General features: G+C 39.3%; 1 protein-coding gene across 1 annotated transcript in view; it reads left to right on the top strand.

The window, feature by feature from the left end:
• The first annotated feature begins 13,335 nt into the window (after positions 1–13,335).
• The window catches only part of LOC148023008 (Small GTP-binding protein), a 65,513-nt gene continuing 59,037 nt past the window's right edge, over positions 13,336–19,811 (top strand). Inside the window, exon 1 of the mRNA XM_087695988.1 lies at positions 13,336–13,768. Coding sequence (XP_087552114.1) covers positions 13,481–13,768 — 288 coding nt within the window. The 5' untranslated portion in view covers positions 13,336–13,480. The remainder of the gene's footprint in view (positions 13,769–19,811) is intronic.

Below are 19,811 nucleotides of genomic sequence, written 5' to 3'. Positions count from 1 at the left end.
TAAATTTTTGTGTGTGTGTGTGTGTGTGTGTGTGTGTGTGTGTGTGTGTGTGTGTGTGTGTGTGTGTGTGTGTGTGTGTGTGTGTGTGTGTGTGTGTGTGTGTGTGTGTGTGTGTGTGTGTGTGTGTGTGTGTGTGTGTGTGTGTGTGTGTGTGTGTGTGTGTGTGTGTGTGTGTGTGTGTGTGTGTGTGTGTGTGTGTGTGTGTGTGTGTGTGTGTGTGTGTGTGTGTGTGTGTGTGTGTGTGTGTGTGTGTGTGTGTGTAGGCTCTCCCTCTCCCCCATCCTACAACTCTCTCCCACATACCTCCTACACAACATACAACATTCTTCTCTACACTTTCCCACCATCCTCCTCCTTTTCCACATGGCCTGCTTCACAAGGCATCCTTCATGAGAATCTTGTAAGACTTGCAAACCATCTATGCATATAGGTGGTCAACTTGGCGAGGAAAGGAAGCTCATATATGGGCTCTTCCAAGCTTGCTAATAATCCACGTGTATACAAATGGTCAATGTGGCTCAAAGGGAGCCCTTACAGGAGTTTTCAAAATATTCAATGACCCTCTCCATGTAGAGATGCCTTGCTAGGCCTAAGGGAGGTCCCATTAACCATGCTGATGAGATGTACCCACCTCGAAAACCATAGAGGTGATATTTGGTAGTCCACTAGTTGCCTATCCTATGAGCTATAAGTTAGTTTGCTTTTGGATCTAACTCATAAGGGAAGTGCCCAACTTGATCTACAAGGATGGATTTACGGTTTCTAGTGACTCAACTAAGGTCACCAAAAAAAATCTAGCATTGAGTTAAGAAAGCCACTTGTTTGATTAATTGGAACTCAAAGTGCGCAAGCATGACAATGATTCAATGAGAGTGAGAAATGAGAGAAGTAAGGATATCGGCCCCTTTTTCTATAATGCATAGACTCACCTTGGCCCCCTTAAATGGTGCTACGTTGGTTCTAAGACATGGACCCTAGGATGGTTAGCATTTTTCGGCTCTAGACCTACATACTATCGAAAATACACCCAACTAATTGGGTCCACCCATTCATAGGATGTTCCCACTTTGGAAAAGCATCCATTACTTTCCATGGACACACCCAAGGTGTTCTCTATATGATCTAGTTGCCTATCATAATTGTTAGAAACACTTAAAAATAACTTTCTCAAACCCATTAAGCACTCATTCATTTATGTAACTTAAGTCAAATATATAAAATCAATCTCAAACAATCCTTTTGGAAAATATTTGCAAATGTATGTGTAAATCCATACCTTCTCCAAGGTACTATGCTAGTATAGACAATTGTCACGTACAACGGGACATGTACCCAAAGCACTTGAATATCAAAATCCACCTTCTTTAAAATTGGGTCTTCCAAGATCCATAAAGATTAGGCTACAAAGGTTTCTATCTCCATCCTAGGACCAACATGAGAGTGTTTAGAACTTCCCTAACCCTTGAGCTACCATAGAAGCAAAATTTGGGGCTACACCTATAAGGCATCATCCATATCACGTGTGTTCAAAGGATATTAGAAAATACCATTTTCTCACACTTTATAAAGTGATAAAATGACCCATTTTACTCGAAGAACATTACAGATTTTTTGAAAATTGTAATTAAAAAATCCCCTTTGCATATATAATCCTATAAATTTTACTAAGTAAAATAAACCTTGTGTTGATCATAAGTGGTACATTTACATTTTGTGAGATGTACCCCTCGAGAAGCAAACCTTGTCCCAATGGTGACCTTTCCACAACTTGACCTTTGGCCAATGTATTGAGAAGTGTACTTCTAGGGTCAATCATACTCCACGGTGAAACCATGGAGGTAGCCCCAACCATGCAATAATGCTCACCTCATATGTGAGTATAACCTTCCAATTAGGGAACTTTTCAAAGTCAATAAAAAGCAAGGCTACTTAACCTATCTTAGGAAACCATCCCCTTTAAGAAGATTCAATACTCCCTCAAGATAATACTCAAAACTTATGGCAAAATATCCATTAAGCCTCTCATAAGAGCCATTTCATAGTATAAAATCCTTCCTTAAAAGTCTTCCAAGTATTGGCACATCCCTAACTCCCTAGCATTTATGGAACGATGAACTTTTTGCTTTTTTAGCCACCCCTCCTCTTGGAGTGGAATGCATCTATGTGAATGGACAAATTTGTAGGATATTATACTAAGTGTCACATTCTAAAGACTTATTCTTTCTCCTTAGAAGATCCTATTAGCTAGACAACCTTGTGAAAAACTAATCATATATTTTGATCTATAGATCAAATCACCAAGGTTTTGGAAGAAAATTTGTATCACAACTTCTGAGCTATAAATTTTCACAACTTTCAAGCTATAACTATTTATAAGATACTATAGTAAATTCCAAGCCCTTCTATCCCTAAATTTATTTTGCACATGCTATATGATGTAGTCCCATCTAGTTGTCTTGGTGTTAAAGTGACTATCTCTCTAATACCAACTTGCATTTAACTAAAATTTGTGGGGACCTTTGACAAATCCTAAGGTACCCTCAAGGCATGTCATATACCATCAATAAACCCCCATTTAATACACAATTTTAGTTTATTGAAAGAACCCTATTAAGGTCGCATGATCAATTCTAATTCCTATCATCACTTGTTTGGTCGTAACCTTTTGACTTACAAAAGATTTAGACATGTAAGAATGCAATTGATACATGGGAAATGGAGGAGATAGTAGGATTGTGCTCATAGTTGCCATAATTTGCTTCACTCCTATAAAGGCCATGATAGACTCCACTATAGTTGCATGTTGCTTTGGGGCCATGGCAATTTGAGATCTCCATACAAATCACACTCTCGTGTGTCAACTAGTTATAGGTGATCTGATAGCTCTTTGAACAAAAATTAATCACTCTATGAAATTTTTAGCATGTGCTAGAGGTAATTCAAGGATTATAGCACTCAAAATCCTTGCCAATTTATTTTAATCTCACTTCTAAAATAAGCAAAAAATATAGCAGTTATGTTAGAGACAATATGCAAGGATAGTCTAGTAGTTGATTATCATTGATAGTACAAGTAGGATAGAGAGGTTGTTTTGGGGCTATTTAAGGGGATATTTGTAGCACTAATTTCTATAGTACACAAATGTAAAATAGGGATTAAAATAGCCTAAAAATGAACTCCTTGCTTTCTAATAGAATTGGGTAAGATGGCTATCAATTTGGCACTGTGATGTGGTGTTTTTGGGGTATAAGAGCAAGTGTTGGTTGAATATGAGTTGAGAGTAGAATGTGGCTTGGTTCAAATATCTTACGCTCTTCTCTCAATGCTTGTGTTCAACCTAGGAGAGCTTCCATCCTCTTAACTAGAGGTGGAGAGTTCCCTCTTTAGGCCTTTGCATCAAATTAGATTATCACTCATTTTTAGTGGTGGTACTTTAATTATATGTAAGTATTTATATGCCAAGATAATCCAACTAATCCAAGACCAGTTTTATAATTATACACCCTAGGAAGTCATAATGGGATTTAGCTCTTCATCTAGGTTTTAAGCTATACCACTTGTTGTACGTAAGCAACCCTACTTACTTGCTAACCCCTCTCTTCTCCAATGATCCTAGGTAATTCGCTTGGATGTGCCCCATCTCATCATAGCAGAAGAATTTGAAGAGAGTAAGCCTGAAATGGAAGCACGCAAGCAGAAGCGAGAGCTATGGAGGAAGGAGCAAGAGAGACTGGATGTGGGAACTCCAACAATCACAATGTGCGACTGACCTTTCCTATGTCATTGAAATAATAAAGAATGAAATGACATTGATGGACACCCACCATCTATTGTGTACAAGTGTGCAGGTAGTATTGTTAGTGTAACTAATACACATGCGACTAGGCATAGGCACCTTTACTCCCAACAACCTCCTACTTAAAGGCGAATGTGCCCCTAGTGAGAAGAGAACAAGAAAAGGGTGACAAAGGAAAAGTGTACATAAAGTACAATAGGATGAGGAAAGACACCATATCATCCAATGCCCATGAGCGTCCTAAGGAAGGAAAAATGCTCAATCGCACTAAGAGACTTTAAGTGAGCAAATATGCAGGATTTTGGTTAGTTGAGATCTTAACAAGCTCAATGGACTTGTCCGCATCAAATAATCTCTTTGATAAAGTAGTGACATACCTCAATATGCTTTGTTTTTGCTTGGAAGACCAAATTCTTGGTCAATTTAATAGCAGTCATAGAATCCGAATGTAATGTAGAGACCACAATAGTAATACCAAGGTCTGCCACCAAAGAGCCTCTTTGTAAGTCTCTATGGCTGCAATATACTTGGCCTCTGTAGTAGATATGGCCATGCATTTCTACACCCTAGACATCCAAGAAACATCACCTCCAACAAAGGTGAAGGCATAGCCAAAGGTGGATTTCCTACTGTCTGTATAAAGTCAATGTACCCCATGACTCTTGTATACTGGCTACCATAACATATGCACAGGGTTGCACTACCTTTAAGATACCTCATGATACCCTTCATGGCATCCCAATGCTATCTTTTGAGTGTAGCAATATAGTGTGCCACAACTCCCACTGCAAATGTTATGTCAAGATGTGTTGCTATCATGGCATACATCAAACTATCCACTGTAGATGCATAAGGGAACTTGGCCATCTTTGCCTTTTGCTCATTACACTGTGGACAATCGACATGACTAACCTTCACATGAGAAGATAAAGGACAACCAATAGGCTAAACATCTTGCAAATGAAACTTCTCAAGGACCATTTGGATGTACTCCTTCTACGACAAGTATAGGGTTCCCTTACAGTAATTGCATGTAATGTGCATCCCAAGAACATGTGAGGCTTGTTCCATATCCTTTATCTCAAAGCTCTTCTTGAGCTAACCTTTCAAGGCATCCAACTCACCATGAGCACTCTTGGCAATTAACATAGCATCCTCATAGAGTACCAAAATCAGAAGGCTGCCATCATGGGCCTTCTTCATATATAAACACGGATCCATATCGTTACTGGTATATCCTTGTGAATGCATACAAGCATCAAACTTGTGGTACCATTCCCTAGGTGCATGCTTAAGGCCATAAATGCTCTTTCTCAATTTGCACACTAGGTATTCCCTACCAAGTTCGACAAATCGCTTAGGCTACTCCATGTAAATCTCATCATGTAAGTCCCCATGAAGAAAAGCTATCTTGACATCTATCTAATAAAGATGCAAGTCAAGTTGAGCAACCAAAGCCCTCGGGCTATTTATGCATTTTCTCCTCATGAAAAACAACACCATGGCTGCAAATGACCTTTTGAGCCCAATACCCTTAATGTATGTCATATGTCATATTGCCCCATCAAGGCCAAAAGGTCAATTCTACCTCCTATAATAGTTTGATTGGTCATATCCCCCTTTTTGCAATTGATTGAGGAAGGAATATAGCAAACTACTAGTCCCCTTTTTAATATCAAAGTGTCCCATAGGTGTAGTACTTATCCCATATAAGTATAGGCTACGTTATGACATCCCTCAACAAGGTATAAATCTTTAGGGTGTTAAGGTACCTAATTTGAGTTCTAAAACAAATATTCTAGTAGATTATTTCCATGCTAAAGCCAAATGTAGCTTATCATGTTTAACAATATTATGATTCTAGTTTTGAACCACATCTCATCTATGCATCAAACATCACTTTGGACTTACCAAAGATCTAGACATGTAAGAAGGCACCTAATATGTAGGTACCAGGAGTAGTACTAGGACTATGCTCATAGTTACAATGGTTCACTTTACTCCTACTGAGGCCATGATAGCCTATGCCATAGTTGTATGCCACTTTGGAGCCATAATAAGATGAAATCTCCTCACAAATCACAATTTGATGTCTCAATTAGTTGTAGATGATTTGGTAGCTCTATATGGGGACTAATAACTCGACAAAATTCCAAGAATGTGACAGAGTGATTCCAAGATTATAGCACTCAAAATTCTCACCAATTTATGCTAATCTCACATTGAAAATGGGCTAAACATATAGTAAGTATATTAGACATAATATGCAGGGATAGTCTAGTAGTGATCGTTGTTGATGATACAGACATGATAGAGGGTTTGTTTTGTGGTTGATTAAGGGGGTATTTCTAGCACTAATGTCTACTATAAACAACAGTAGAACAAGGGTTGAAACACCCCAAAAATAAGCCACATTGCTTTGTGGTTGATTAAGGGGTATTTCCAATTTTACACAAATCTCTACTATATGAGCATGATAGAGGGTTTCTTTCATGGTTGATTAAGGGGATATTTCCAGTAGTAATCTCTACTATAAATGGCGATAAAATATGGGTTGATTTTCACCCCAAAAATGATTCATATTGCTTTTGGATAGAATTGGATAAGATGGGTATCAAACCAACAATATGGAATGGCGTTTTTGGGCTACTAGAGCAAGATAGGGGCTAAGAGTAGGATGTGCGCTGGTTCTAACCATGTATACTCTTCTTTCAATACTTGTTATAGCCATGGGAGCTTCCATCCTCCTAAATAGAGGCAGCCAACTCCCTCTTTAGGCCTCTACATCAGTTTAGATTTATTGAGATCACTATTTTTCAGTGATGGAGGGCTATGATTGGTCCAAAGTCATGGTTTCTACTATAATCACTTATTATAGTCTAGTTTAGCCTTTTTTTTGTCTTGATCATGGTGGAGTGATCACAAGTTGCTCGAGATAAGTTGAGCTATGCCTAAGAATGCTAGTGACCAAGGTGGGTTGAAGAGAGAGATAACTCTAGTAGTAGCAACTATGGGCAAAAAATTTTAACCTCTTCCTTCTCAAAGACTTAGATTTTGAGTAAACCCAACCTATTTTTAATAACCCAACTTATTTTTAATTTTTCCTGACAAATTTTAGTAGCCAACATATTTACTTTAGTTATTATACAATCTTGTTACAATAGTCTTCTACCCTAAAATTCATAGTACTTTTAATTAATACCCAAAAAAATATTCATGCTTGCAACTGTTTCAAAGCATCCCACATAAGTTCGGAATCATAGAAATGAAAAAAGGCATTCAAAACCTTAGTATGCAAGCTATCATAAAGACTGCTATGTCATCAAAGTTGAATGTGTGTTTGCTACATTTATCTCTCCTCCACATGTCTCTTGAAGGCTACCTTGTTGCATTTCAGGATTCGGTCAAGAGTACGACACTTACTGCCTTAGTTTTTAAGGTACCGTTTTCATTCGCTACATAGTTTGTTTATTGCATGAGCATTGTATATTCAATATTCATTCATTCATTTAGATCTTCATTGTGTTAATTATCTCTAAGTTACCCTAACCCTCACTATGTTCTGTTGAGTTGATGCTTTGTCATATGCTTTCATTTATGTTTCTATGTTTGGATATTTCTTCACATGGTATTAGAGCAAGGTTCTCTTTGATGAAACCTTGGCCTTGATTTGAAAGCCCTTCTCGAGAAGTAGAAACGATAGGAGGGCAAGATGACTTCAAACACATCTTCACCACATCATCATGATGCTCTGCCTAGCACATCAAGACAAGAGATGGAGTGGGCCTCACGGCTTGCTCCTCCTGCTTTTGACATGGATGGACAGTCTTGGACTACCATGGAGTCCATAGACCATATGAGATCCCATGAGCAACTAATATGATCTTATCCTCATATATGGAGCTCAACAACCAAGTGAAGGTAGTTTTGAGTTTTCCCCTTTAGATTCCATGCATGATCTAATGATTTTGCAAGAAGGATAGAAGATCCACAAAGGCCAGATCATATTGACATGGAAGCTAGCATGGAGCACAAATCATTTTCTTCTCTACCACAATCATCTCCATCTCTCCCTCTTTCATATTTTCCATACACTTCTCCATCTTCATTCACTCCTATGTCAGCTACACATATCAATACATCTTAATCTTTCGAATTGACTTTCTTTATTCCACAAGATATTGGTGATGCTCAAGATGAAGGAACTCTTTATACCAAGTATTTGTTCGTAAGCCTTGAAGAGGATAGATTTTTCCATTTAAACTCAAGAAAAGGTAAGGAAAAGTTGCAAGATTCGTTGGTGACTGCTCCTCTTTCATCTTTTCCTTTGGCTTTTACATCTCATGGTCGAATTGATTTTGGTGAATCATCTTTTTCTTCGTTTGCATTTATTGGACAAAATGAACTTCTCATTTCCTACTGCTACATAAAGGACCAATCTTTTTAATTTCCCACCCATCCCACCCACTAGTTCTGCTACACCTTCCTTTTAGCCTCCATTAAGTACACCTTTCATGTCTTCACACATCACACCAAGGGGTCCTTTACCCTTTGGCATGCCCTTTAGGACCTCATATATTCCTTAGTTGAGTGGTGTCTCCTTGATGGAGATTCAACCTCCCGCCACGCACTTTCGTGTTTTTCATGGCTTGGGAATGCCACCTAACCATCATTGAGTGTGGATTAGTTTGAGGCACCATAATTTGCCTCCATGGCATTATGTAGTGGGCCTTTTGGTCATTATGTTGTATCCTAGTTGACTATAGGAGAGGGCTTAAGTCTCCCAATGCCTCCATCTCCACTGACACTTTTTGGAAACGTTCATGTTCTAGTGCCTTTCCATCTATCAGCACCCATTGGAAATTTTCAACGTATTTCTACCCACCAATCTCGTACTTATCCCCCCTCCACCACCTCCTTTTTATTCATCTTATTTCACCTACTTGACACCTTATGGTTCTTCCTCCTTGTTATCCAAATATGCCTTTAATGACTATTGTCATTTTAATAATTCAAACTTCACTACATTGTCAAACCTAATGAGATATGTCCTTCACTTCCAAAATTTGCGGGATCTTGTGCAAGGGCTGGAACCCCAACTTGATCCCACACTTATTCCATACAAGTTTGTCTACTCATGGAAGGCTAGAAATACCTTTGTTATTGTCGAGCTGATGCAAGATTTATTGTCAAAATTTCATTCATTGCTTTAACATTTTGACTTAGCATTAGAGTAATGGGCATACTTGACTAGCTGCCATGCATCTCTCTGGATAAGAACCATTGTATCAATTTGAATCATGAGCACCAAAACTTTAAAATCACTAACTGGGATGACTTGAAAGTCAAGTTGATTGAGTATCAGTGCCTTCTCCAAGAGTTCTCTACTACCACAGGGGCTCAAAAGTCCTTCGACAATTAGGTCACACTATTTTTAAATAAGTTGTCAAGGGAATACTTCCATTTTGTGTAGTAGGTGATCTAATAGCCCATCATACCCACATTCTATGAATTTGAGTGTTGGCTACTACGCTACGCTCGCTATTTGATGACCTCTATAGAGGGGGCTCTCGTTGTTTTTTCTTAGAACCGGTGGCAAGGAAAGGTTAAACAAAATCAAAACTCTAATCAAAACCAAAACCAAAACCAAAATTCAAATAAAAATCAATTGAGCGAGACCCAAGAAAACTCCTAATCACCTCTCAAACCTAGTCACAAAGTGTACCAAAGAAAAATTGGCATTGTCAACATTGTCGAAAGGCTCTCCACTTTAACAACGAGTCTCGATCAAAGACAAGAGACACAGGACCAAAAGCTAAGACTCAAATCCTTAGCCCTTAAGTGGGCAACCCCTAGTAGGAGAGGCAAGGTGGTGGCAATTCTCAATAGGGGCAATGGTGAGGCTAGACCCATGTTGTCAGTGGTTAGCCATCATAGTTGATAACATCTCAATGCTAGAGGGCTTGTCTAATTGGTCTGCAAAGGCCCACATCGTCCCATACAGACATTTAAGAATGCAACTCTTGTCAACATTTGCGAGTTGCCTCTTGATGAGGTGACTATAAAGGCCCACTTATCATAGCCGAGTACTTCAACTACTCCTTGGATTGTTGATACTAGAGCTACTCATCATATGATCCCCATCGATGATATTTTCATTTCTTAAGCCCCTACATCTAGGCGAGTCCAAGTTGGGAACAACTTCTCTGTCAAGATTCAAGCTCATAGTTATGTCAATTTTGCCAATGACCAATGTGACCTGAATCGCATTACACTAGATGATGTATATTATGTCCTCTAGCTTGGGGTGAATGTTATCTGTTCAACAACTTTACCCATTGGGTCAAGAAATCTTTTTCATAGTGACCAGAGTTGATATCCTTAAAATTGGTTTAGTGATTACTTATAGTGAGACACTAGTGCGCAAATTGGATGATGGATGCATATGTAGTGAGCGCCGGAAGGTCTCCAAGGACAAAAAAACTCTACTAAAGCTCATAAAACAAGAAGATAGATTTGCACGACATGAAGAAAAGAGACAAATTGGGTACAATCTCCCCCCATGCCTTGCGTGAGTGCTTCACAAGGCATGTATTTATAAATTTATTCATCTCAAAGCTCAAAAATCGCCCAATTTTACAATTAGCATGCTTTAGCTTTTGTGTTTGCTTTTGTTCAAATAAAGAATAAAGCGGTTGGGCGGCCTAAAAGTCAATCTGTGCCCAAACATAAAGTTCCATAATGAAATATGTAAACCGTGCGCCCATGTGCATACAAAATAATACATGTTTGTCAAGTGCTTCAATAAATAAGCGCGCCTAAATAAATATTAGCACCATGCCTTTAATGATAAGACGTGCACCCATAAAAAATGATAATTTCTTCTAGGTAATTTGAATACACGCTATCGCCTAGTGCTTCCCAACGCCACTGCTACCTGCTCTACACATCAACTGAAGCATTCACAATTGTTAGAAAATAATAAAATTAAACCGACAAAAGTGAATACCTAGCAGTCTTCAGCTACAATATAAATAATAGGTTGGAACTCTATCCTAACCTTAATTTAATACGAGTGCACTCTAAACTTATAAACTTCCATTAATTTAAATATGTATTTTGCGGAATCATCCGCTATGGAATCACCCACGTACACATTACATTAATATGACACCTGAAAATGATAGGCGTCCCCGTCAACTTCTCACACAAGGAATCCACCTTGTGTACGAGCCTTAGCAAACAAATATAGTTTTACGGAATCCATCGTGGAATAAAAAAACTTACGGAATCCATTGTGGTTTCGTGGAATCCACTGTGGAATATGCCTCCTGGCATCAGACACAATCTATTAGTCCATGCCACATGACATAGTTTCTTTTTAGGCTGACAACCAAGGGTTTTGAGTTCAGCTTTAGCAACTATACAGGAGCCTACATGCATTGGTTGTCTTTGGTATTTTTGCTTGGGATATCTCAAATACAACTCTCTTTATGAGTTGTCTCGTCAATAAATGGTTGATGGGCGGGGGATAGAGGTAGTTTAATTTGGGGGAAGTATGTTCGTGTCACAATAGAAGTACACTCTTCAGTTAACTAGCATTGCACAGATTAGACATGGCATGTGGCCACGCCTCTTGATCCCATTGTCCAACTTTCTAAGGATACCCTAGGCTAGCTCTTTAATGAGCACACATATCGATCTGTGGTAGGAAAACTCTTTTGGTTGATTCACACTAGGCCAAATCTAGCTTAGTTGGTTTGCTTAGTCAATATGTCATTGCATCTTGGATTTCACATTGGATTCCATATCTTTGCGTTTTGAGATATTTATGATGTATCTATTCTTATTACCTAACTTATGGTTCTAGTTTATGTTTGCACGAGTACACAGACTCTGACTAGACATGAGATCTTGACACCCAGTATTCCTATGTCGACTATCTCTTTACCTTGGGCACAACACCCATCTCTTGGGCCATTCATAGGCAAGAGATGGTGGCGGTTTCCATTGCCAAGGCTAAGTGTAGGGCTCTTTTTAATGGTATCACGGAGGCTATCTACTTGAGGATCTTATTGATGGCACTTCAATTTTGCAATTCTCCTATCATTGTCTACTATGAGAACTAGAGTGCCATTGCCCATGTGACTCTTCTACCATTGTCTACCGTGATGACTAGAGCACCATTGCCCTTGGAGACAATCCAATCATTACATCATGGATATGACATGTGGGGGTTCACTTTCCATTCACTAGAGAGTAGGTTGAGCTAGGCACCATTTGCTTAGAGTTTGTACCTTGATCAGACAATTTTGTAGACATATTGACCAAGGCAATCAATTGGTTGGTGTTGCAATACATTCTATCCAAGATTGGCTTGGGTATGCCCTTTCCTACTTCTCTCAATTGGTGAGGAAAGGGTGATTCTCTCTAGTTTTGCCTTCTGGTTTGAGAGGGGACAGCCTTTTTCTCTTGGTGGTGACATGATCTTGTTTATAGTTTCTTTCTAAACATCATGTATATTGTACTTTGTATCTTCATCAGTATCATCAAGATGATATAATTGTAAAAGGGTGCTTGGGCAAGTAAACAATTCTTCTGCAAGGACATTGTCTAAGTGGCATCCTTACATAACATTTTATACAAGCATGATCATACCAGAGTAGCCTACCTATTTATAGAAAGTTTCAAGACCTTGAATCTCTCTCCATTTTGAACTCTCTCAAAACATGCCATGCTGTAGGTTTTTTAATTAATTAAGTATTTTTAAAAATGTTTAAGAGATTGATTTAGCAACACCCTCTCTTAAGTCCAAGTTAGAAGGCCGACCTAAAGTTTTGTTTGTTTGTTTTTGTTTTTACCCTAAGGCACCCCACCCCAAAGAAGTTAAGACATTAAAGAAAGGGTGCATGCTGTGGTTGCCCATTGGCCTACGAAGACTACATAGGTGATGTTAATCTTACCAAGGAAGTCCAAGTGGTCACCCTAGAGCGGCTAGGGCATTGAACAAATGGTGCTTGTCGACTGCCCAGTGACGTACCAAGTCTTGCAAAAAGGATAGAACCATAATGAACTTTTTTTTTGAGTGTTGGTGGAAAAGATGGATTGCACTTGATTAATGGTTAGACCCAAGACCTTCACAAAATAAGCAAAGCTACTACTAGGTGTCAACTACAAAGGAATAGGCTATGGGTGTGTGAATCAAGTATGGAGTGTATGTGGAGAGATAAAAAAGCGCATGGAAAGCAAGCTAGTAAAGTTAAGCAAGGGAGATTGTGTTGGAGATTGCCATGTGCAATGCCACAAATATGGTGAATCTAGAGTTGGCCACTCCAAAAGATTAAAAATAGGTAAATGTGTGCATATGCATATTTATAGAATAGAAGGCCAATGGACTAGAGTTTGATATGCAAGATTCTTATCTATGGAGATCTTGATAAGCTCTATTGGCTTGTCATTACTGCCTCTCTCATAAAGTAGTAACGGACCTCATCATATTTGGTCTTCACATGAAACACTCCGTCACACGCTAATTGGATAGCAGTCATAGAATATGCTGACATTTCGACCGAGAGTCATTAGGTACGCTTATATACTTTTGGAGGAGTGAAAGCAGAGCCGTGGGTAATAGGGCGACAACGTGATCGAAGCGGGCTCGATACAAGACGAAGAGCATGTTTGTGCATGCCCGCTATGCACCGTGGCTCCAGGCGCCTCTTCTCTGCGCTTCTTAGTAGGAGCAGCGCCAGCAGCAGAGCCTGCAAGTCATGTTTTGCGACCTCTGCCGCTGCTGCCAAGCGGGGGGGCGTGCGGGAGTTTGACCTGAACGATTACCCGCCGGAAGTGGTCAGGAACTTCTCCATTATCGCGCACATTGACCACGGGAAATCAACCTTGGCCGATCGTCTCTTGGAGTTGACAGGCACCATCAAGAAAGGCCATGGACAACCTCAGTACCTCGACAAGCTCCAGGTCTGCAATAATCTGCAAAGTAGCGTGTGTAAACGATGACTCTCACTCCTACCATGGATAATGAAACAGAAGTGTCCAAAAGTCGTGTTGTGACCTGCCTCAATCTCTATGTATGTTTTAAGCGAGTTTGGAAAGAGTGACATTTAGCCACTAACAATATCAATCAATAATCAATTACATCAATCTTTGAGTGAGATTGCAAAAGGTAACATCTAGCAACTTACCTAACTAATCCATGTCGATCAGTAAGGAGACATGTTTGAGTGAGTTTGTGGAGGGGGAACATGAATTTGCGAAGGGGGAACATTTAGCAATGTACCAAACTAATGGTATTTAAATCCTTAATTTGCAAGTAGAATAGTACTTAGGCACTAGGGTCCTTGCGAGTCCATCAGTCATGATGGGGACTTTGGAAAGACTCGGTTTAATGAACGACTTATTGTTTCCCAATCCAATTTTCTCAAGTATGGAAGTCACGTCTACCACCACCTAAGACATAATTGTAGGTGCTTGGTTGAAGTCTAACTATGAGGTATTTGTCACCTCATGGACTTACTATTGTCTCCGCTTATGGCATTTCATATGGATTATTGGAGGCTAAATGCTCCCATAATAAGTGACTCATTTTTAGCTTCTATTTATAGGCAAAACCTAGATAATCTAGGAATGCATGTGATGACATTTCCTTGGAAGAACTGTAAACACCTTGAACAACATAGTATGCTCAAAAATACTAAAACGGATGCTAGTTTTGGAGCCAATAGGCTGTCCATTGTCCAAGATTTAAGTGGTAAAGTATGCATTTCAAATTATGTGAATTATTTACTTGCTGTAATTATTGTTAAATCAAGTCATTACTATCCCCTTTGAGGAGGAAGATTGGTTTCATAGCCCACTTTCACAAGAGTCACCAACTGTTGGATAGCTTTGCCCTTGAGCATCTTGTATACTCTTTCCTTTATTTATAGCATTTAGTTATTCACTTTAGAGTTATCTTTCTTCTCTGTTTGTGTTTGTGTTTTGTGTTTTTGCCCCTTGTGTTTTTGTGTTTTGCATTTAGGATTTGCGTTTATTGCGTTATTGTCTTAGTTATTGTGTTTTAGCCGTATTTATACATTCTATACTTTCTTCGTGTAAACCCTAGCATATCTTTACATGGTGTTAGAGTTGATATTGTTCTAAAGAGTATCTTGTGGCTGTTGTGGAGAGCTAGGTTTTGTGGGCGATATATGGATGACATGTAAGTGATTCACGATGGCTCAAGCAACTCCATCTTTGGATCCTCTAATGCTTTCTCAAGCTACTTCTTCAATGGAGACTGTGAGAAGGCATCATGGTCTTGATTTGGAGGACAATGCTCCATCTACTAACTTTTCTTTTAGGGATTATTCACAATAGCCCAGGTCTTCTTTGTCTCATACTCCTTCACAAGGTGCACCTTAGTTGGAGCACAATCGAAAGTTCAAACTCTTCACAATCAAGCTTAGGGCAGGCTTGTATAATCCATTTTTGTACAAGTTTGATTTTGTCTATATTGCTCCTTTAGTTATATAGGAATTGATTGTAAATCATCATGGAGACACAGGTTGGGATTGGTATGGTTTTGAACAAAATTTTGTCTTCAAAGATGTTCCATAAAATAATCGTGCACTCTTTGTTTCATTTGAGTACTAGTTTGGTGCTTTCCATTCACCTTTACACTTTTTGCCCTTCCCTTCCACATTTACTTTACATTTAGATTCCTCTTTTTTCAACCTAGGTCCTTACTTTAGACCTTTGATAGATTATCTAGTCTTGGTGCACACTACCTTTGAGACACATCAAGGCTTTAGGCTATCACTAGACACTTAGAAGTATGCCACTCTGTACCTTGATATGTCATTAGTAGGAATGCCAGAGACTTGAAATTATGATAATAAACATAAGGCTTAGGAGTTAAAAGATATTGTGTGGTCTAGTCTTCATAGACGAAAAATAGCATGTTTTTGGTATGAATTGGTACGGATACGTATGGTACGAATCGTACGGAACAAATTAGTCCGTACGTAGTACGAATGCTATGGCTTGGGCTGTTGCCTTCCCACCTCCCCCTCAAAGACAACATCAAAGAGGTGTGGAAACCAAGATACGACTCTAGAAGAGAGTTAGTATGAAGTTTACTAATTCAGCATCTTGATTTCATCCACATTGAGCAGCTGCTTCTGCAAATCCTATATGTGAGTAAGGTGATCTATCATGCTATCACTCTCATCCATGTCCACATTGGTCAATTCTCTATGGAGATAAGATATTCTGGTCTTGTTACGTTCTGCAAACATACACTCAAGTACATTCCATGTTGATTTTGAGGTCTTACAAGACCAAATGTATGGAATGATCGATCTTTTTGTTGACAATGCAATCAAAGAAAGTGCACGTGCATCTTTTGAGTCCTGTCTCCTTTGATCCTCAGTAGGAGGGGGAGGAGGAGCAGTAGCATCGGCAGCTTGTCCTCTAGCGTTACGTTGAGGTGTTTGAGGTGCAAGATCTCCTAGTTGCTACAAATCACCTATAACATAGTGCCACAAGTCCTTTGTTGCAAGAAGGTTGCGGACCATAAAACTCCACAACGGGTAGTTTGATCCATCAAGTTTGTCCTCTTGGGTGAGGACATTATGAATGTTGCTTTGATCATTAGTCTCTTGACGTGCCGTGCAGTCAGTAATAGATAAAATTCTGCAGCCAAATACTTTTCTATTGAAGTATAGATTGTACTTCTCAGAGTACCAAAACTCTCCTTGGGATTAATCAACAAGTACCAAATTGTCACACAAATGTCAAAGTGTGCCCAATTTGACCCAAATCAGCACTCGACCAAGAAATAGCAGCAATGCCCTGCTGTGCCACACGTGCCTCATAATGCATGCCCTCAAAAGGACAAATTACAACAACTTAATGTTGATTCTTACTAAAATTTACTGAATTTTTCAAGTTTTTCTGCTCAATGTGATTGTAACATAAACTAAAATGCTGTTGTACCGCTTGTTTGTTGTCTTGGAATGTGTGTCGAGCAAAAACCCCGAATTTCTTCTTGAAATTTTAAAGAAATTGAAGAAATTTGTAACTTACAGCTTGAATTTCTAAAATAATGTCACCTTAGGGTGTGTGCCAACAACAAACAACAGCTGGAAATCGCCTCGTGATGCCTGCCGCAACCTCTAGGACAAAGCCCCAAATATCTTGCACAAATGTCCATGAAATTGTGCAATGTTGGCCTTTCCAATGAAGATTCACATGTGGGACTAAAAATCGAGCAAAAGCCTCACAAAATTTTTGGTGGGAATGTTTAAGAAATTGTGAAATTTCTTAGAATTGGTTGTCAATTTGAACTCTGGGAGCGAAAATTGACAAAAGCCCCAAATTTTGGGTGGCACGAGATGAGATTTGGAAAGAGATGGCCAAAACGGATGGGAAATTACCGAAATTTTGAAAAAACCCCAAATCTGAAAATGAGCATTTATGCACTTTTTAACATTTGCAGAAAATCATAGGTAGGGCTGAGAATATGGTGGGCAAAGGTGAGAAAATAAGAGGCAGAGCTGAAAACAACAGTAGCTCCTTGGGTTGCGTGTGGGCTGCTTATGGGACTGTGTGTAGGGTTGCGTGCAGGCTGAAAAACAGTAGCAGTTCTTTCTTCTCTTCCTCGGGTAGAGAGTTGGTTGACAACAATAGGACCTTAGGGAGGGTGGCATTGGTTGATGGCGGCTGAACTGAATCCGTGCGTAGAACCTTTCTCTGATACCAAATGTTTCTCTGATACCAAATGTTGGAAAATGACAGCTAGCTATGGAGAACAAAAAAGAGAGACAATGAGAGTGTGCTAAAGCAAAAGACTAGAGTGTACTTGCTGAACTGAAAGAATGAGAATGAAAGGTACAAGATAGGTCTAACATAGTCCTAGCTTTAACTTAACTAGAGTTAACTGACTCTAACTCTAACTCTAAGAGTGATGACACAACTTATAACTTTAGTTGTGTTTACACTAAGAAGCGAGAAAGAACTAAAGACAAACTTTGGGCACTACCTATAGAATTGGCAAATTCTAATAGTGAGACATCTGCTTCTTCCTGGTCATCTTAGCTCCAACCATATCTCCCTAGCCACGGTCAAGTGCTCGATGTGAGCAATGACGTTTGAAGTGCAAGAGAGAGAGAGGAAAGAATGGATGCAGATATTCAATTTGTCCGAATGTGCATGTACCTTCATCAGAAAGCTTAGAGGCATTACGAGTTGTAGGACGTCTATAGTCTCAGTGATGAGCTCCACCAAATTATAAGACTCCAGTATGGCAAGCATCATTAGGTGCCAAATGTGGTAATTCTCCCTATTGAGCTTTTGATCCGAAGGAAGAGCTGGCAAGACGGGAACCTTATGGTCCATAATAGCTTGAAACTTTGCGTCAATTTTGGTCGACATTTTAAATGGAATGACTTGCACATAAACAAGCGCAGCTGCCTCCGATTCTGTGCAAGGTGCGGGTGTTTTGTAGGGCTTCCTCCACTCTTCCTCAAAGAGATTCACCTGGCGGAGGTGATGAAAAACTCAAAATCTGCTCCAAAAGGCTCAAAACCCGTCCACCAACTGCAAGGACCTGCAAAGAACAGCAACTTCGCTCCTCCGTCTTGTACTTGTTCACCTCAGCCTTCAAAGACTGAAAATGCAAACTTTTGTTGCGAAGAATCCTCTCGATCAGGTCTGCCCATGATCGATTAGTCCTTCTACATTGCTCTAATACCATGTCAAAGTGTAGTGAATGTGGAAGCCCATGGACAAGATTGAAAGACAATAAACACGAGAGAAGATGGAGAGAGAAAAGAGAAAGAACACAGAAATCTACAGTCACTGAATGCCGAAATGAAGAGGGCAGATGTACAAGGGCTGTGGGTGTATCTCCTTGAGCTAGAACTCTCTCACTAAACCTGAAAACACAAGTGATTGAGGGCAGGCTGCGCAAGTGCCATAAATAGCACAAAAGAAAGCCAAAAACCAACCGTATCCTGAGAACTTGTTCAGCGAGTCTTGTTTATTTGTTGATGTATTTCATGTGTGCAAGTTAGTTTATGTTTGCTTCCCTTTAGATTAATTCTGAAGGCCAGTCTCAAACAGAGAGAATGATGCAAAAGAATGCAAAATCTGAATACTGATGATGAAATCAGGACTGCGTAGAATGCCAAAGACTATGACAATGGACTGGGCCCTTATTGTCTGGCAAGAACCCTTTGAGACACAATACACAATTGAATAATTCAGTATTGCTTTAGTCAACACATACTTGTGATGCTATTCGGTATTAACTTTTTACAAGGATATATGTCAGGGTTCTTTACAAATGGTATGCTATCTTGAAGTCTCCAGCTTATTTAACTGTGAGTTATATACTATTACATTTAATTTTTGGGGATGTTTGTGTCTTGACCTTTAAAATTTGTGTGCATGGTTGAAATCTTCAAATAGAGATCGAGGGTAATGGGATGGTTTTCCAAAATTCATGTATAATAGCGAACCCTGTCTTCTAAATGACCATACTTAAAGAATACCAATAAATTAAGGTTGAAGTGCAGCCTATACATCTTTTAGAAGTTTAAAGTCCAAGGGACAAAGCACTGTCCAGCTTTAACCCTTAGACACTGGACAGGTAAGAAAGGCCATTGATCTCATTTTCAATGAATTTTGACAATATCTGCTCAATCTGTGTGGTTCAAGCTAGCTTGTAGACATTATTATGACAGAAATGTTTGGACTGTGGCATTGACTACATTGACATTATTAATGAAAGAAATGTTTGGACTTTGGCATTGACTACATTCTCTTTGGAACTTGACTTGTTTAAAGTCCAAGGGACAAAGCACTGTCCAGCTTTAACCCTTAGACATTGGACAGGTAAGAAAAGGCCATTGTTCTCATTTTCAATGAATTTTGACAATATCTGCTCAATCTGTTTGGTTCAAGTTAGCTTGTAGACATTATTATGACAGAAGTGTTTGGACTGTGGCATTGACTACGT

Source organism: Lygodium microphyllum, chromosome 16 (genome assembly GCF_053477565.2).
Source record: "Lygodium microphyllum isolate KBCC chromosome 16, Lygodium_microphyllum_v1.1.10, whole genome shotgun sequence".
NCBI lineage: Eukaryota > Viridiplantae > Streptophyta > Polypodiopsida > Schizaeales > Lygodiaceae > Lygodium > Lygodium microphyllum.
The sequence above is the reverse complement of the archived record's forward strand: the minus strand, read 5'-3'. Positions and strand labels throughout refer to the sequence as shown.